The sequence below is a fragment of the Meles meles genome, chromosome 21, assembly GCF_922984935.1.
Source record: "Meles meles chromosome 21, mMelMel3.1 paternal haplotype, whole genome shotgun sequence".
Taxonomy (NCBI): domain Eukaryota; kingdom Metazoa; phylum Chordata; class Mammalia; order Carnivora; family Mustelidae; genus Meles; species Meles meles.
The window spans coordinates 11944239-11963465 of record NC_060086.1 but is presented as its reverse complement, the minus strand read 5'-3'; the positions used below and the strand labels follow the sequence as shown (position 1 = coordinate 11963465).

General features: G+C 47.0%; 3 protein-coding genes across 10 annotated transcripts in view; 2 read left to right on the top strand and 1 right to left on the bottom strand.

Annotated features, from left to right (window-relative positions):
• Nucleotides 1-4020, top strand: part of EIF2AK1 (eukaryotic translation initiation factor 2 alpha kinase 1) — a 28084-nt gene extending 24064 nt beyond the window's left edge. For all 5 annotated transcript variants that reach the window (XM_045992818.1, XM_045992816.1, XM_045992817.1 and 2 more), the window contains exons 12-15: nucleotides 300-414; nucleotides 686-768; nucleotides 1836-2069; nucleotides 3741-4020. In XM_045992818.1, coding sequence (XP_045848774.1) covers nucleotides 300-414; nucleotides 686-768; nucleotides 1836-2069; nucleotides 3741-3878 — 570 coding nt within the window. In that variant the 3' untranslated portion in view covers nucleotides 3879-4020. The remainder of the gene's footprint in view (nucleotides 1-299; nucleotides 415-685; nucleotides 769-1835; nucleotides 2070-3740) is intronic.
• Nucleotides 4021-4646: 626 nt separating this feature from the next.
• On the bottom strand, nucleotides 4647-11621 carry AIMP2 (aminoacyl tRNA synthetase complex interacting multifunctional protein 2). 3 transcript variants are annotated; one of them, XM_045992822.1, is made up of 4 exons: nucleotides 11502-11621; nucleotides 7709-7915; nucleotides 5874-6105; nucleotides 4647-5162 (listed from the first exon to the last, which is right to left on the bottom strand). In XM_045992822.1, exons 1-4 carry the CDS (start codon nucleotides 11514-11516, stop codon nucleotides 4774-4776), a joined length of 843 nt encoding a protein of 280 aa, XP_045848778.1. In that variant the 5' UTR covers nucleotides 11517-11621; the 3' UTR covers nucleotides 4647-4773. The 3 variants fall into 3 exon arrangements, with proteins under 3 accessions (XP_045848778.1, XP_045848777.1, XP_045848779.1); XM_045992821.1 differs by having other exon boundaries at nucleotides 11382-11516; XM_045992823.1 differs by lacking the exon at nucleotides 11502-11621 and adding an exon at nucleotides 10753-10866.
• A 74-nt stretch (nucleotides 11622-11695) lies between these two features.
• Nucleotides 11696-19227, top strand: part of PMS2 (PMS1 homolog 2, mismatch repair system component) — a 28219-nt gene continuing 20687 nt past the window's right edge. For both annotated transcript variants that reach the window (XM_045992814.1, XM_045992813.1), the window contains exons 1-6: nucleotides 11696-11882; nucleotides 13776-13915; nucleotides 14761-14847; nucleotides 15030-15132; nucleotides 16265-16448; nucleotides 18978-19145. In XM_045992814.1, the coding sequence (XP_045848770.1) occupies nucleotides 11860-11882; nucleotides 13776-13915; nucleotides 14761-14847; nucleotides 15030-15132; nucleotides 16265-16448; nucleotides 18978-19145 (705 nt within the window). In that variant the 5' untranslated portion in view covers nucleotides 11696-11859. The remainder of the gene's footprint in view (nucleotides 11883-13775; nucleotides 13916-14760; nucleotides 14848-15029; nucleotides 15133-16264; nucleotides 16449-18977; nucleotides 19146-19227) is intronic.

Below are 19227 nucleotides of genomic sequence, written 5' to 3'. Positions count from 1 at the left end.
TGGGGGCGCTTGTGTACAGGGTGTGCTCTGCGTTAGTGGTTCTCAAACTCGGAGTACCGTGGGGACTTTTACATAATGTTGCTGCCTGTGTCCACCCACGAGAATTCTGATTGTATTGGATGTTGGGACTTTTTTTTTTTTAAAGCTCCCCTGGTGCTTCTGATGTGCAGCCGAGTTTTAGAACCACTGCTCTGATTTTTAATTTTTGAGGGGCTACTTGCTCCTGAGTTGAAAACTTTCAACGTCTGCACATTTTTACTGTTTTAAGAATACCAAGGAGTTGTTCTGTTTGTTTACAGCCCCGAAATATTTTTCTTCATGGCTCTGATCAGCAAGTAAAAATAGGAGACTTTGGTCTGGCCTGCACAGACATCATACAGAAGAACGCAGACTGGATCGCTAGGGATGGGAAGAGTAAGTTTATTCGGGTTGCTCTCTTTTCTTTTCTTTCTTTCCTCTTCTCTTTTCTTTTTTCTTCTCTACTCTTTTCTTTCTTGCTTGCTTGCTTTGAGAAAAAAACACGACTGAACTTGTCAGTATTTAAAGAGACTCTTAGACTTAATGTAATCGCAAAAGTAAGACAAAAAGCAGCCATCGTTCCCTACAGCGCCCTGCTCAAGTCCGTGTTCCTTAGTGTCGACAGTGGGAACTCTGCAGCGTTTAATATTGGCTTTTCAAATTACAGGGACTCCCACGCACACGTCCAGAGTGGGTACTTGCCTGTATGCTTCGCCTGAGCAGCTGGAAGGATCCGAGTACGACGCCAAGGTAGTATTTGCTGCTTTCCCCCGGGGCTGGGCCTGCTCTGCTGGCCTAGTGACAGAAGCACTGTAAGTGCAGTGGAAGGGCTCGTGTTGAGGTGTGTTTGGAGGAAACAGAGTAGGATAGGTTGTCTGTTACATCAGACCGCCGCTAACAGGAAACCTCACTTTTTACCTGAATCTGACTGCACTTCTAAATCTGTGGTGTCCTAAATTATCTTTGAAGTGAGCGTGTCTTTTAAAATGGCACAGTTTATGTCAGGAGGCCAGAATTCCCAGAAGCCTGTTTCTGCCTGTCTTCTGTTTCCACAAACACACGCTCACTGATAGAACAGGAAGTGTGGTGCTTGCCTCCCTTTGAAGCAGAATGAAGATACTGAAGAGTTTTAATCCATTTTGTTCCTTGAGGGAATGGTAGAGGAAATCCTTTTCTCAAAACAACAGCCTAATGAGTTTTCTTCCTTTTGATGAATCATTTAGTTTTTTTAGTGGCAGGGTGTGAACTGCCAGGAAAAGACCATGGCTCTTCTTTAAATCCTACCTGGTAAAGACCTTCCTCGAAAAACGATTTCAGGAAAAGTAACACAGATTTGTTGCAGTGTCTTCAACTTTACCAGAGTGCTTTGCTGTGTGTGGAGGCAGAGGGGACGGGAGCAGGCCTCGGGGACACCACCCCCTGCAGCTCGCCCCAGCATGTGTGAGCTCCCATCTCTCAGGCAGGCGGCTCCACACTGGGATTGTCAGGGAGTGCTGGGCGGTCACTGGTATGGTAGTGACTGGGCGCTGGGGTTCTCCCTGCCCCTCACCCGGCCGGCCTTGTGCCTATGGATGCCCCTTCTTGGTATTGAAGAGATGGGAATTGTGGCGGTACCAGTCAGCTGTCCCTCAGGGCCATGATTCTAGGCAGCAGACACTTGCCTCTGCAGGGGTTAAGCTTGCCCACTGTGTTCCCTGCACTGTAGGGTCTAAATCGTCTTCAGAAATCTTGTGTTTGAGAGGATGGTACACTGAAATGGAGATGTTAGTCTCTCTTTGTGTTTCACCACTAAATTCTCTCTCCCCCGCTTTTTCCAGTCAGATATGTATAGCTTGGGTGTGATCCTGCTAGAGCTCTTTCAGCCGTTTGGAACAGAAATGGAGCGAGTACACGTTTTAACAGGTTTAAGAAGTGGTCAGATACCCGAATCCCTCAGTAAGAGGTGTCCCGTGCAAGCCAAGTATATCCAGCACTTAACGAGAAGGAATGCATCTCAGAGACCGTCTGCTGTTCAGCTGCTGCAGAGCGAACTTTTCCAAAATTCTGGAAATGTACGTACATACATTTTTTCTTTTTTTTTTTTTTAAAGTCATCTTTATACCCAAACCCACAATCCCGAGATCAAGAGTCACATGCTTCACCGGCTGAGCCAGCCGGGACCCCTGAGGAAAATACGAAGCTTGAATTAGAATTTAAATTGTGAATCCAGTTTCAGGAAGAACAGTTGAGCTTAGAGTAAGGTTTATGGAAACCAGATTCAGTTCATTCTCAGAGTTCCCAGAAGCACACTCTTCATAGTCCCAGTAAGCAGGGTGACCATGGCCAATGTACCACATCAGAATCTGAGTTTAATGAGATCCCCAAGTGATGTTTGCCCCCACAGTGTGTGAGCCACAGTGCGTCCTCAGAGTTATTCTCCAGGCCACCAGCATAAAATCCTCGGGGACTTGACGGACTTCTCAGGCCCTCTCAGCTGCCCTGACCTATTAAGGGAGAAGTCTGGGGGCAGAGGGGCCATGGCCCTTGTGTAACAGATACCTGAAGTCGTTCTGACGCACACTGGTCTGGGTGCTGTTTGTAGTAACTGTTCCGTCGATTCATTTTCTGTTTGAGGGTTACTAAGTTTCAGGTAAAACCGTGAATTTTACTAGCTTCAGTGGTAAACAGGAAGGTGTAGTGCCTTTGGAAACAACAGATGTGGTGATTAAATTTATCTCCTGCTATGGAAGGGATTTTCTAACTCCAAGTTAAGTTAGTTATCAGAGACCATAGTTATTTGGCATTTATGGTGTTTCTCTTGTAGAATTTTTTTATTAAATAGCCTCCACATGCCTATAGAGAGAAAACTTGTGTGGACAGGCGGTCTTTGGTTTGCGTGATCGTTCATACAGGACTGTGAAAATGACCACGCTGAGCTCAGACCACGCAAGGGGATCTTAGTAATTCACGGGAAGTTACGGCTGCCCTGTGACCTTCAAAAGTGTTTCTCAGAATATTAAAAACTCTGTCAGTTGCGGAGGTATGTAGAAGTGAAGCAAGTGGTAAAACTACTATTTATTAGTGCCCTGTAATTAAGAATTGACATGCTCAAGAGTGGTTTGAACACTGCCTGCCCGCAGCTCGCCGTAGAACCTAGGATACAGAGGGAGGGTCTTTTCTGGGCCTTGGTGAACTGTCCACTCCTAAGCTTGGAGCAGCGACCAAGGTTTTATCCTTCGCACTTTTGAAGCTGTGAGAGACCTCTGAGAGTTCTTTCAGTGTGAATTTTGCTGGTGTCAGTTTCTCTGGGGCATCGTCATCCTTTTCCTCATTTCTGCTAAGTCCTCTTCGCCTGGTCCTGGGGCTGCACACTCCGGCGGCAGGAGCAGCACCCCCTTGGCTGGCCGTTCCTTCTCTAAGACCACACGTTGCAATTTGATGCCGCCACCAGCCTCCTTGCTCTCCACGAGCTTGCTGCTCTGTCCGTTGTCGGGACACACGGCAACACAGCTACACACATGGCCTGGGTGTGTGCCATGAGAAAGTGATGGCTGGCCCCTGGTGGTGACGTGTGTCGTGGACTGAGGTGCCCAGTTAGTAACGGAGCCGTGGGGACCTGATGCTGGCGCCGCTTCGCGAACTGCGGGGCCTGGAATTCAGGCGTATCGGGCAAAAGGAGGTAGGCCTGTATATTGAAAATGGAAGAGGCCATTTAAATGGAATTTAACATTTTCTCTTGACAGGTTAATCTCACCCTACAGATGAAAATACTGGAGCAAGAAAAAGAAATCGAAGAACTAAAGAAGCAGCTGAGTCTCCTTTCCCAGGAGAGAGGGGCCAAGGACGACATGAAAGATGGGGATGTGCCTGACCTGCATTAATTAGGCTCCGTAAATGAGAATGTGGACTTCTCGTTCTCTGGTGAACTGGAATGTAAATTTCGTCTGTGTTAGAGGATAGATGGTATAGTTCTATGTAGTGAGCCTGGATAAGACTTATTAAAGTTGTAGAAGTTCTCCCAAACTGTGTCCTTAAGGAATTCTTTTATGATCCAGCACTTTGAACTGAAACTGGCTCTAAACTAAACCTATTTTGCTCTCTTCCTGCTCGTATCCCACAAACTCCTGGTTTTTAGTATCACTGTCCAGTCTCCGAGATTTAGGCACCGTCCTCAACTCTTTCCCCTTTGAACGCTGCTCACCACCAGGTTGTCCTCTAGAACGTCCTTCTGCGCAGATCTGGGTACGTGTCCCTACCCCGCCTGTCACCGTGCGCGCCCCGGCCTGCACTGGCTGCCTGTCGATTACCAGGAAGATGTCCGAGGAGCTCACTGCCTGGCTCTCAGCAGCGCCATGTACCTCCTCCAACCTTCTTCTCTGTCTGGCATCACTCCAGACTCCTGCCCTTTCTAAGCTTTGTGTCTCTTGCCCCCGAATCTCTAAATCATCCCAAAGTAGCTCTGGCAGGAGTGTTCCTGTTTTTGCCCCCTGCACCGTTCCCACAGCGTCCCCTTTACTCAGCACTCCCCACCGACCCACGTCTCTCACAGGCCCCAATGGGATGCGTTCACTGTGTATCTCAAAAAAGTGTCTGCACGCTGGCACGTGCCCACGACTTGGATGAATTTTAAATAAAGTGAAACCCACAAATCATAGGACGCCTTTATTGATTCTAGGCAACTGGCCGAAACACACTGATCTGAGTACAGGTTCCTTCACCCACGACAGGCCTGAGGCAGCACCATTCTCGCAGTCAACCTTTCAGAGTTACGGAAACTCACTGGAGGAGCTTGAGGGCCGTACTGAAGGGCGCCAGGTTTTCGCACGCCCTCATCCACTTCTGCACGTTGGCCGGCACCGTCCCTCCGCAGCCGCCTGTCTGCTGCAGCACCGACCACAGCACCACGTCGGCCACGGTGAGTTCATTCCCCACCAGCCAGGGGCTCTTCCCGAGAGCGGAGTTCATGGAGCGGAACACGGCAGCTTTCTCTTTACTGCTGCCCTCTTTCAGCTGAAAGATCGCGATATCCACCCAGCTATCTATGAGGGTTAAATTTACGGCGTCCTGCTTCTGGCCAAACAGAGAGAACAGAAACCGTGCAATGTTCCCTTCTCCTTCGATGGGACACATGGTTTGGACGCTGAACTTCATCTGAGTCTTCGGCACTGAAAGGCAAGAAGCACACGGTGTCTGGTAACAGCTTCAACAACAAATGGGGAGAGGGCAGTTGCTGATGATTGGGAACTGGTGGCAAAGGAACGAATTTTCATGAACGTCACATTTTGTCTGGTCGCCAAACATGTCTTTTTTTTTTAAAAGATTTTATTTTTATTTATTTGACAGAAATCGCAAGTAGGCGGCGGGGGGGGGGGGGGGAGAGGCAGGTTCCCCACTGAGCAGACAGCCCGATGTGGGGCTCGATCCCAGGACCCTGAGATCATGACCTGAGCCGAAGGCAGAGTCTTTAAGCCACTGAGCCACCCAGCTGCCCCTCCAAAATGTGTTTGATCAAGAAAGTTTGAACTGGATATTTATAGAACGCAAGCTCTATGTTAAAAAAAGTCACCATTTCTGGTATTTGATTATGACCATTTTCAAGCCAGAAGGGACTGCAGACCTATTTTCCAACCTCTGTGCCTCAGAATTTAATTGCAGGATGAGGACTGGAAACCAGGAGTCCCTGTCCGTCCTCATAAGGCTCATCTGTGCTCCTTTTCCAGAACCAGCCCACACACTCCCTAGACTTATAGGGGCTGTGACCCGACAGTAAGCGGCTGAAGAATGTCCTGGTCCCGGCCCCTCGCTGCCTCTTACTGAACTCAGGGGGCCCCTCTCATTTCAGAGCCTACGAGCCCTGCCCCGCCTTCCCTGCTTACCATTCTTCCAGATCAGAGTAAAACCCAGCTGATACTCGTGCCGGGGCTGGTTTTTGGCCTGCTCGCCAAAGCACCTGAGGAGGTTTTCTGGCACACTCTGGACTGCGGAGTGCGTGTGCACGGTGGACAGGACCCTGTAGTGGTCGCACAGCAGCCTGTGCAGCACCAGCAGGGACAGGGGAGGGGAGGCTGGGTTTGCGTTGATCACGATGTCTTTCAGCGTCCCGTAATCCTGCAGGGGAAGCCCAAACACAGCACAGACCGTTAGCAGCCACCTGAGTGCCTGGGTCCCTAGCGCTGTTCTCAGGGCCTGCCCTGGGTTACTGAACGGCATCCTCAGCGCCCACTGTCACCCCCACCTCCCAGCTGGGGAGGCAATCTGCCAGCTCACGGGGCTCAGTACGAAGTGGAGCAGGGATGTGAGCCGACTCCAGCCCTGAACCCTGGCGCAGCGGATATCCGCAAATAGAAGGCTGACTTCGCTGTGAAGTCAGTAAAACAACACATGAAGAATGACACTTCCTAAGTTATTTAAAAAACAAAAAACAAAAAACATGCAATCACCCCATTTACCAAATCTTTCCGACACCTGACCACCCGACAGCATGGTTTCTACATGGGTTTGCCTGAGTCAATGAAGAGTTCCCTGAATAGGGACCTGGTTCCAAATGTCACTGGTGACGGCAAGCAGGCTAAGTCTGAAAAACCTGAAAAACCTTAACTAAAGGACTAAAACATACTGCCTTTTTAGATGTGGACTTTATTTCATGCATTTACTCTATAATAAACTCCTTAATACCATGGAGGCCAAATTCAAATTCCTTGGCTTTCTGTACACACCCCACCACGATCTAAGAGTCTTAGCACTACCAACCTAAGGCCATCACGTCCACCTATTCACGAATGCTTTGTAGTTCTCTGAACTCGATGCTATGCCTTCGGAGGTATCAAAATTCACCTTAACCACTATGTGCCCGGGGAAGCCTTCCCAGCACCTGAGGCACAGGCACAGCTCTGCGTGACCACTGATTTGTCAACTAGACTGGCTCCCTGGGGGCCTGGCCGGGTCTCGGGTCCTCAGTGGAGGCAAACATACCGGGTGATCAAAGAACCTGAGTGCAGAGGGTCAAGGTCACCCGGGAGACCCTGCAACCCCGCCTCCACCTGTCAGGTCTCACACAGTAGCACTTCTACCATCAACTCCAGAGGCTTCTTGGGATTCTTTTGTACTCTCAGTAATACCACTTAGAAATAAGATACTCTTTTTTGCATATCACACTGTCACCTAAATTAGCCAAAGCCCGCAGACTGATCTTTAGAGGTGGCGGATGCAACTTAATTCTAAGACTACAAACTGAATGTAGCAACAGACACCTGACCCATGAGATGGCCTAGGCGGTCAACACTCGGATTCAGGCTGCTCTCAGAGTCAGGATGGACTCGCTGGACCTGAGAAGCACTGAGGGGACACAGGCCTGTTTGTCTAGGCTTGGAGGCTGCTGGAGTGATGCCCATCTCTGGCCTGCGTCACACACGGCCTGGAATGGTGGGGAGCTGAAACTCAACTCCTATCCCTGCCTAGGGATCCTCCCAGTTCTTCTCCACTGGGTCTGAGAAGTCAAGCAGCTTTACAAACAACTTGCTTTGGCTTCACTCATAGCTCACAAATCTCTTCTGTGCAAAGGCACGATCATTTAGGGGAGGAAAAAAGAACATGCTCTCTGTACCACCTTTGAGAACTAGAAAACCAAAGCTTGAATCACAAGAGCACAGTTTCCCAGCACTAACAACAACCTCGCCGCTGGCGTTCTCTACAGACCTCCAGACGGACTCACCTTTCCGAGCACTGAATTTAAGTCCAATGCGCTGGTCGAGAAAGCAGTGGGCTCATCAGCTTGGATTATGTTGGTTACATCCACATCTGCGTCTGGTGTCTGAATCATCTTGGAGAGGCCATCAACGGCAGCTTTCAGTTCGTACAGACGTTTTAAAATGTCATCTTGGCGGGACTCAAGAGCTTGAAGAGAAGGGTCAGATTCCTCCTAAACAAACCGACATCAAAACGTTCATTTCCTCTAATATCACGGCAGTGTTCAAATTTGATCAGTTGTCTTCTGCTGAATTCCATGAATTCATCAAACCCCCCACCCATGAAAAGATATTAAAACGAGGCAGCAGAATCATCTCGTTTTTCCCACAGTCCAAGAGTCCTGCAAAGAGATCCCAAATGCTTTACAACAAAAACACATGACTGAAAGCCATTTTGAAGTTGTAGGACTCGTATTTCAGGTAATTTAAGAACAGAGCACGGAAAATGAACCCAAATCATTGTTCTTTATTCTTAATGTCAAATCAGTTCAAAATACTTTGTTTATTTAACAAATAGAAAAACACTGGGGGGGGGGGCAATGAGAATGTAACTTAGCAATTTATACCAAGTGAAGGGAAAATGGACCACAAGGAGGCTAAACAAAATGCATCATATGACTTCGGAATGTAAGTCCATGGGGTCAGATGATCAATTTCCCCACGTCATTCTCCACACAGTACTGGCACTCTTCCATCTTAGAATCATCCAGAACCTTTTCACTGCTGAAATGTAGAGCTTCTGAAGTATGGAATGCTTACGTCCTTTGTTCACTGAATCTTTGCATCTTTCTTGCCTGGTATAGTGACTGCTACAAAGTAACCAATAACATTTGCTGAGGAAAAAAAAACTCAAATCTCTACAGACTTACTTTTTTTTTTATTATTTTTTAAAGATTTTATTTATTTGACAGAGAGAGATCACAAGCAGGTAGAGAGGCAGGCAGAGAGAAGGGGAAGCAGGCTCCCCGCTGAGCAGAGAGCCCGATGCGGGGCTGGATCCCAGGACCCTGAGATCATGACCTGAGCTGAAGGCAGAGGCCTTAACCCACTGAGCCACCCAGGAGCCCCTGGAATCCACTGGCTTCTAAGCTTGCCTCAGCTGTCACTGCCCAAGTTCAAGATACCACTTTCACTTGGCCTGCTTCCACTGGTCACCTCTCCAACCCACTCCTAAGACGGCAGCCAGAGAGATGAAAACAAATGTGGATCACATCACTGCTCTTCCTCGTTAACCTCATAGGCTCCTTGCCTGAAAACAAAGCCGTTAACTAGGGTTGAGAAATAGCCTGTGTGACCTGTCCTCTGACCATCTGCTCTCCAAAACGCTCCCCCATGCTCTCCACTTGCTGTGCTGTCCTTTGGGTCCCTAAAACCCACCATGCCCCCATCTGCCACAGGGCTTTTGTTCTGTTCCTTCTACCTGTGACGCCCCTCCCTCTTCTCCTAATCTGCACTTTCTCACCTCCCCTAGCCTGCCGCTCTTGTTTAAGACCAACAGCAAAGAAATGTAAGACGACTGACCTGTGGGTAGAGCAAAGAAGCATAAAGAGTTACTTCAGTGTGGCAAGGAATTAATGAGGTGCTGAATGGAAATAAGTCTGGGTGCAGGGTGTGACGGGTAGGGCTGCTAGTGTGTAGTATCTGTCTGTTCCTCGGTGATAGTCCTCGAGGAGCCTTCCAGTCCCTTTTAGCGGGTCTGATTTGCACGCTGTGTGTGCACCAGCTTGCTCAATTCTACAAACCGGAGTAGGATCCCTGATAAACCCGGGCAAGGAAGTGCCTACTGGATTCTCCACTCCAGTCAGCACAGTAAACAATGCATAAAACAAATCCTGCATTTGTAACAGTGGCCTGTGACTGGGAGCCCAGGACAGCTTGGTTCCACCCGTCTTGATGTGAGGAATGAGGAAATGCTCGACATCTGCTTTACCTGTACCCTTCCCTTGTTTTCCTGCTCAGATTAGATCAAGCCTGGGCATACTGTGTTTATCCATTTCTTTTATACGCATTTCAGAAACAGTTTATCCTTTGTGTTGCTCCTATCTGCCTGTGATATGCTTGATTTCTAATTATTTGTCTATATTGTTATCATCTGCTAAACAAGTGGGCCTGGGTGTCTTAGAAGGTCACAGTTGAAAGGCCGAGGAAGTTAAGCAGCATACTCAAAAAAAAAAAAAAAAAGACTCTGTATCAAATGAGATGTGACACTTCCCACTCTGGGTCTGGGTTTTGTCCTCAGTTTCCTGAGGCAGTGCACTTGAACGGCTGTGGATCACGGTGCTATTTCTGTCTTAGCTCCCTCATGAGACAACAACTGTATCACTGTTTGCCAACTAACCCAACCACCAGCCTTCCAATCTAGGCAGAAGACGCAAGACAAAGTGAAGGAGGGGGCCCCTGGGTGGTTCAGTCAGTAACTCAGCTCAGGTGTTGATTTAGAGTTGTGAGTTGTAGCCATGGGCCTGCAGCCTACTTAAAGTGAAGGATAACACCCCAAGAGAAAACGGACTACAAAAATCACCTGTTCCCGCCTCTTCAGCTGGAACGGACCTAATAAGCCTGTAAACCCAAGACGTGCAATTTGCAACCAATGAAAACCAGAAAGGCTTGGGCAGACACTTTACAAAAGAGACCACCAAAATGATCAGCCAACGCGACAAGGAGCTCCAGTGATTCAGAAGTCTAGAAAACCTGAACTAAAAACTACATGAGGGGGCGCCTGGGTGGCTCAGTGGGTTAAAGCCTCTGCCTTTGGCTCAGGTCATGATCCCAGGGTCCTAGGATCGAGCCCCGCATCGGGCTCTCTGCTCAGCAAGGAACCTGCTTCCTCTCCTCTCTCTCCCTGCCTCTCTGCCTGCTTGTGATCTCTGTCTGTCAAGTAAATAAAATAAAATCTAAAAAAAATAAAAAAAATAAAAAGTAAAAACTACATGAGGCTCCCACGGTGCACCCACCAGCGTTGGGTGCACGCACCAGGTATTCCGCGCCCACGGCCGAGGAGCACACAAACCTGCACACACGCCGCTCGGGGAGCGGTTTACCGGGTCCAGGTGAACACATCCCACCCCCGACAGCCGGCAATCCCACCCCGAGCTCCAGCTCCGGTGCACGCCCTGGTCTATAGCACAGCTCGCCGCTCACGGAGGCTGACCCGCCCCCAGCGGCCCCGGGAGCCAGGTCAGCGGAAGGCAGCTCAAGACGGCGGGGCGCAGACTCAGGACACACGGACCACCGAGGTCGGGCACTCGGGGCGCTGACAACGTCCTGTTAACTTGGGTGACTATGGAGTTCGCTTTAGAATTCCTCAAAATAACGTGCTCCTCACTTTTCTGTGGCTACAATTTGGCAACAGAAAAGCTTTAGTAGCCATAAGCGGAAACAGAAACAGATACAAGAGAACTAACTCTTTAATAAACAGAACGCGCACACCGAGCTGAAGCAAGCGTCGGGCCGGGGTACAGCCGCCAGGTCGGATCCCAGGTCCCCCACGTCCTCAACTCCACTGGCCCGGCCACGACGCCTGCGCACTGGGTGGAAGACGGCGGATGAGACAAGGCGCCTGCGCACTGGACCGGGTGGGGGTGGGGGAAAACGTACGTTCAGAGCGGGTGGGGGCGGGGCGGGGCCGCGCTGTCCTACCTGCACGTGGCCTGCGTCCGGCGCCGGGCTGCCTGTCCTGCCGTGCACGTTGGGGAGCCGGTACATGCAGGTGGGAAGCTCTACACGGAGGGACGCGCTGCCACCGTGATAAGGCTTTACCTGGTACATCGGCATCCTGGGAGCCGAAGAACGGAAGGGGGCGGGTGAGGGACACGAACGCTCAGAAACCGTCGGACACCACAAGAGCCTACAGCCACCTCCTTTCCGATCCGGCTGCGGCCTTTCGGGAAAGCGCAGTCCGTGCGGCCTAATTGGCCCGCACCCTCGGGACGTCACAGCCTCGACTTTTTACACAACCAATCGGCAAGAAGGGGGTGTGGGAAGCGACGGAGGCCCCATCCGGAAGGGGCGGGGCACGGTGTCGGAAGCAGCCAATGGGCGACAGGGAGGCGGAGCCTCCGTGGGAGCTGCATCGGGAACTGTATCGAGTCCGGGAGGCGGGTCGGGTTCTGGATCCATGGAGCTAGCGGAAGGGCCGAGGTGAGCGATGCGTGCGGTGTCCCCTCGCGGTAGCCATCCTTGATGCCCACGGCGTTCCAGACCCCTGAAAGGGAGGGAAGGAGACCGCGGCGCTGGGGGAGCCTGCGGGGGCCCCGGAGCGGGCTCTTCGGCGCTCCCCAGACCCGCTGCCCTTTCGAGGGCGCTTTGCGGTCGGGGTCGGCGGGGGGATCCGGCCGGCTCCCAGGCAAGCTCTGCCTAGACGCCTGGACGTGTCCGGGGACTGGCAGCGGGAGCACGACATCCCAGGAAACTGAACTCACTTCCTTTCTACCTGGTTTCTCTCTCTCTCTCTCTCTCTCTCTTTTTTTTTTTTTTTTGTTTTAAATTGCGATTATTTGGGGGAGGCTTCAAGGCACGTGCTAGTTTGCATAGCCGCACAGGTTTCAAAAATGCAGAAGTTTGGCATCCCCTTGAGCATATCATTGCTGGCTAGTAACCCAGTTCGCAGGGGCGAGTGTCCCGGCTAGTCTTGCACATTCGCTGTCCGTGTTTACATATTTCATCCCCCTTCCTCAAAATAAATTCGGAAGTGGACTTGTGGCCTGTGGTGTGTTGCCGAGTAAGTAAGTGTCAGAGACACTTCTTTCCATTTTGTGTTGTCCTCTGCAGTCTCCACATTTAAGAGAAACCTGAGAGAAGTTTTTTGCAAGGCGGAATGAAGAGTAAAGATGTTTGTTGCTTGTTTTATAGTTTATTGAGGGTCTGCTGTGTGTTAGCAGTTGTGGGAGACTACCCAAAGATTTCTCTCGCAGGGAGGCTCCTGGGTTCTATTAAAACCACATTATCCATTGAGCCTCTTAAAAAAAAAAAAATTGCTAAACTAGTGAACAGAAGGAATGTGTTCTTGGGATGAGCAGGAGTTTGCTAGGCAGAGGAGGAAGAGGGGAACGGTCTAGACAGACGTGTATGGACAAGGTGCACTGTCTAAAAGAGCTTGTGATATTCAGGAAACAGTTTGTTGTAACTAGAATATAGGGGAATTGGTGAACGGAGGATTGGAGAGAACGAGAGAAAAGTAGGTTTGGGTCCAGTTTTTCATAGGACTAGATTTTCATATAACAGACAATGGGATGCTAGCAGATCCCCCCCCCAAGTTTATTTAATTAATTTATTTATTTTTAAAGTAATCTCTGCACCCAGTATGGGGCTCAAACCCAGGACCCCGAGATCAAGAGTCCCATCTTCCTCCAAATGATCCAGCTGGGCACACCTGTACTAGTAGATTTTTTAGGCAGAGAAGTTACTTGTCCATTTCTGTGATTTCTTAAGTAACTGGTAGCGTTGAGGGTGGATTGGAATAGGGAGAGAGTAGAAACAGATTGGTTGTGAAACTCTTAAGGTAGGTACAGCAAGAACTTTGGGGGTTTTTGCTAAAGCAGCAGCTGTCAGGCAGGACTTGGAGGGGAGATTCAAAGGCTCCTATGGAAATAGTTATATAACAGGTACCCAGTTTCTAAGATGGTTTTGGTTTTCACATAAACAGTGTGTATTTCCCACCGTGCTGTTGGGTTTTCTACTGGTGGGAGAAGTGTTGCTTTCACTTGTCAGAAGAAGAGCCCATTGTCACCGAAGATTATAGACCCATTGGTGGAGGGGTACATGTGTTTCCTCCATGTAGATCCCAGCATAACTAAATTTCTAAATATCCATTGCATTGGAAGTATCTATTCAGAGGATTTTTTTTGACGAAAGTGTAAGAATTGTAGGACAACATGTGTATTTGTGAATGTAATCAATGGATATGCTAATGTAATAAACGCACGTGTCAGATGCGTGAGCTATTAGTAGAGACGACTCATCTCCTGCATTTAAAACCAAGATGAAAATACATAAATGCATCCTCACTGTGGTTCTCATAACGCGTGTCTTTAGCACAGAACTTGCGAAGGCCATCAAACCTATCGATCGCAAGTCAGTCCATCAGATTTGTTCTGGACAAGTAGTACTCAGTTTAAGTACTGCTGTGAAGGAGTTGGTTGAAAATAGCGTGGATGCTGGAGCCACTACTATCGGTAAGTTCGGGAGAGTCTTAAGCCACAGGGAACCATCAGTTTTTACTCCTTTATTCAAGAAACACTTGTGATTGTAATGAGACCATCAAATGTTGGTAGACTGAGAAATTTTATTTTATTTTTTTAAAGATTTTATTTATGTATTTGACAGACAGAGATCACAAGCAGGCAGAGAGGCAGGCAGAGAGAGTCGGGGAAGCAGGCTCCGTGCTGAGCAGAGAGCCCGATGCGGGACTCGATCCCAGGACCCTGGGATCATGACCTGAGCCGAAGGCAGAGGCTTTAACCCACTGAGCCACCCAGGCGCCCCAGAAATTTTATTTCTTAAACTTTAATTTAGCATCTCTTAGGTGCCTCATACTTAGGTAGATAGTAGTAATCGTAAACGCAGTTACCTTTTATTTTGTTCTTACTAATGTGCCGCATGGCTCTTTTTAAGATTCAGAACAACCTTATGAGATAAGAATTATTATTGTTGTAATTTTACCTGTTTTACAAATAAGAAAATGAAGGCACAGGAATTTGCAGCTTTTGAGGTTCCACAGCTGGGATCATGATTCTGGGAAGTCAGATTCCAGAGCCTCATCTCTTTAATGACTATGTTAAAATGATCCTTTTGAAAGAAAGGTAGGAAGGAAAGGAAGAAAATGCAACTATTTTATCCTGGTTAATAATTTGCCAAGAGGGCCTTTAAAAAAATGAAATACACCAAATGAAATGACAATAGTACATTTAAATGAGTATAGTTATGACTCACCTTTGCGTTAGGTAAGTTATAAATCGTGTCACTATAAATGCTTTTGATGGACTAGTTCTTTGAGAAATGAGTATGTTAAACTTTTCAGATCTCAGGCTTAAAGACTATGGGGTGGCTCTCATTGAAGTTTCAGACAATGGATGCGGGGTAGAAGAAGACAACTTTGAAGGCTTAAGTAAGTTGAATTTTTCTCATCCTATTTTAAAATATTTGGGCAAAATGGTTCAAAAACTGACTCACAGTCTTTGGAAACACAAAAATGACTTTTTAGAAACCAGTTACTTTAGCAGGTATTGTGAATAGTCAGTGGTATATCACTTGAGATGTCTTGGGTCTTACCGTGTACCTCTTTTTCAGCTCTGAAACATCACACTTCTAAGATTCAAGACTTTGCTGACCTAACTCACGTTGAAACTTTTGGCTTTCGGGGAGAAGCTCTGAGCTCACTTTGTGCACTGAGGTGATGGAATATTTTTGTCTACTAACTCGACCCCTTATAAAAAAATCTCTCTGAAAATGAAAATGTATGGATTAGAATCATTGCTTATTCTTTTCTATCCTGAATGCTTCAACTTCTAACTTCCACATTCTGTTTTATCTTACTGCCAATCTAAGTGGTAATACTTTCGAAATGTAAGCAATGAAACAAAGTAAATACTCTTGTAAAGAAAATTGTTGCCCTTCTCCGTGTCAAAACAGCACAGAGACTGTAAGTTATAGTCGTGTTGGTTTTGATTTATTTAAACGGTCAGGAAAAAAAAATTTTTTAAGATTTTATTTATTTGCGGGTGCCTGGGTGGCTCAGTGGGTAAAAGCCTCTGCCTTCGGCTCAGGTCATGATCTCAGGGTCCTGGGATCAAACCCCGCATCGGGCTCTCTGCTCAGCAGGGAGCCTGCTTCCCTTCCTCTCTCTCTGGCTGCCTCTCTGCCTACCTGAGATTTCTGTCTGTCAAATAAATAAATAAAATCTTAAAAAAAAAAAGATTTTATTTATTTGCTAGAGAGAGGGAGAGAGGGAACACAAGCAGGGGGAGTGGGAGAGGGAGAAGCAGGCTTCCTGCCGAGCAGGGAGCCAGATGTGGGCTCAATCCCAGGACCCTGGGATCACGACCTGAGCCAAAGGCAGACCCTTCACGACTAAGCCAAGCGCCCCTAGGAAAAAAATTTAACCAAAGTTCTTAATTATGTATAACAGATTCTAAATTTATATGAATTGTCATTTATACATTGGAACTATAATATTTTTTTGATCCTTGTTAAAAATTGTTAGAACAGTAGGACTAAAACTGAGAAATACATCTTCATTCATTAATATGTAAGCTCTGAGATCTTTTATTTTGCAGCCTAATCAAAACACAAATATCAAAGCTTTGATCAAAACAGAACATTTACAGAACTCTGTCTCACTGTCCGCTAGGTGCGAAGGCTTAGATGCTATGACGACTCCTCACTCATGGAAACTTTCTTGGATGGTCTCAGAGGGATCCGCATTTTTTCAGGAGGGGTTTTAGAGCACGAAAGTCAGAAAAATGAGCATGTGATTCGCAGCCCCTGTGAGTTTCTGATCCCGTGGCGCCTGCTCTCTCTCACAGCGATGTGACTATTTCCACCTGCCACACATCTGCGAAGGTCGGGACTCGACTGGTGTTTGATCACAATGGGAAGATCGTCCAGAAAACCCACCACCCACGCCCCAGAGGGACGACCGTCAGTGTGCAGCAGCTGTTTCACACGCTTCCTGTACGTCATAAAGAGTTTCAAAGGAATATTAAAAAGGTACAGTCAGTCCAGAACCCCAGCGTCCCAGAGCCTCAGTGGCATAACATGCATGAAACTAAAGTTAACCCTTTGGTGAATTCTCTTCCCTGAATTTTTCTGTAAAGTGCTTGGTTTACCTTTTCCCACCAAAGCCTGTACTTTAGGTTGATTTACCCCCACCCCACTTTTTTTTTCTTGGGGAAAAAAAAAAAATCATCAAGGCATATTAAGTGTTCTAACATGGGATTGAGTTCTTTAAGAAGTAAATTTTTAAATTTTATCTGTAGTTTTGTTTGTTTTTATTAAAGATTTTAGAGAGCAAGAGCATTGCACAGGAGCTGGGGGTGGGGACGGGGCAGAAGGAGAGGGAGAGAGAGAATCTCAAGCAGACTCTATACTGAGTGTGGAGCCCGTTGGGGGCTCGATCTCTCAACCCTGAGATCACAGCGTGAGCCGAAATCAAGAGTTGGATGCCCAACTGACTGAGCCACCCACGTGCCCCCATCTGTGGTCTTAATAAGATTATTTTTCTTGGTTTCCTAAAAAATGATTTATTACAACTTGTATGAAGTTGAATGAAAATGAAGTAACCGAATGTTATATAATTGTGTTTAAGAAAGCAGTTATAGGGGCGCCTGGGTGGCTCATTCAGTGAAGCATCTGCCTTCAGTTGGGGTCGAGTCCCACATCAGGTTCCCTGCTCAGTGGGGAGCCTGCTTCTCCCTCTGCCTGCTGCTCGCCCTGCTTGTGTTCTTTTTCTCTCTGACAAATAAAATATTTTTTAAAAAAGCAGTTAAAAAGTGTGTATAAATATATGTATACGTAATTATACTTCAGGTAACTACAGTTTTATAAAAACAAAGTAACCGGCCTAAAATGTGTAGAAAGAAGGCTGGAAGTGAAGATGAGTGACTGTCACCAGTGGTTACCCTGGGATGTGCGATCATGTGTGCTTTTTGCTGTCTTCCTTGTGCTTTTCTGTTTTGTATATATATTTTTTCATAATCAAAAAGTGATATAAATATAGGCAGCTAAAAACTTTCTCATAAAGCAGTTTGTACTGGTTTAACTATGACATTTCACAAACATGTATATTTGCTACAGGCAAAATTTAAACATTTTTCTTATTTATTTATTGAAGATTTTTAAATGTATTTGTCAGAAAGAGAGAGAGAGCAGCAGGAAGAGGGAGAAGTAGGCTCCCTGCTGAGCAAGGAGCCCAGTGCAGGACTCAATCCCAGGAACCTGAGATCATGACCTGAGCTGAAGGCAGATTCTTAACCTACTGAGCCACCCAGGCGTCCCTTTATTTAAAAATAAAACATTTTTGGGGTGCCTGGGTGGCTCAGTGGGTTAAAGCCTCTGCCTTCGGCTCAGGTCATGATCCCAGGGTCCTGGGATGGAGCCCCGCATCAGGCTCTCTGCTCATCGGGAGCTTGCTTCCTCCTCTCTCTGCCTGCCTCTCTGCCTACTTACGATCTCTGCCAAATAAATAAATAAAATCTTTATTAAAAAATTTTTTTACATAGAAAAAAACTTTTTTTATATCTCATCGTAAGAAAACCGGTGCTTCAGAAATTATAGGAATAAAGAACTCATCTTTGCCAGAGATGACCACTGTTGACAGATTGTTACATGTCTCTCCAGACTCCTTTTAGTTTCGCATCTTTATAAATCTTGAAAAAAAAATGGAGATAAATTGAATAATTAGTATAAGGAAATCAAGCAATACAGAATATGAAACATTTAAGTAATACAGAGTTGTAGGTAGTAGAAAGTTGATGTTGTCTCAGCTGACCTCCCAGAGTTTGGTGTATGTCCAAACATGTATACAGATGTACAGAACCTTTATGCGTATGTTTTGATTTTTTTTTTTTTCTTAAAAATTAGGATCATATTATATATTGTAGGTACCTTTTTGGCTGACTCATTACTTTAGTCTTTATCATTCTGCCATGATAGGGATGTCCCGTAATTAGCTTCTTGTTGATGGTTGTTTAGGTTAATTTTTCAATTTTCAATTGATCAAGTGAACATTTTTGTCATATATCTTTGATTGATTGTGCCAGTCTTTCTATAAGAATAGAATATTTTTAACAGAGAAAGGATTACAGGGTTGAAGGGAATGCACTTTTGGATTTTTATAGCAGCAGGCATGGGGGCCCTTGGGTGGCTCGTCAGTTGAGCATCTGACTCTTTTTTTTGGCTCAGGTCATGACCTCAGGGTCGTGGGACGGAGCCCGGTGTCAGGCTCTGGCTCAGTAGGGAGTCTGCCTGAGATTCTCCTTCTCCCCCTGTGCTCCTCCCCCTCATCCCTCCCCACTCATGCTTTCTTTCTCTCTAAGTATAAAAATAAAATAAATAAAAATAAATTTACAGCAGTGGGCATGGACACCGTGGGCACGAGAGAAGTGTGACTAGGGACCGGAGCTGGTGAATTCTCTTTTACACCACGTACAGAGGTAGATGCGTGTTTTGACTTGAATCATGTAGTTCTTGTAGGATTAAAGTAACGCGGAGTCTGGCATTTGCGTTTTTTTCACCCAGGAGTACGCCAAAATGGTCCAGGTCTTGCACGCGTACTGTATCATTTCGGCGGGCGTCCGTGTCAGCTGCAGCAATCAGGTGGGACAAGGGAGACGGCAGCCGGTGGTCTGCACCAGCGGGAGCTGCAGCATAAAGGAAAATATTGCCTCGGTGTTTGGGCAGAAACAGGTAGTGGTGACCAGTTATTTAAGAAGCATTCTGTTGCTCCCATACATAGTTAGGGCAGCTTTCCATTGTCCTTTCCAAGGAA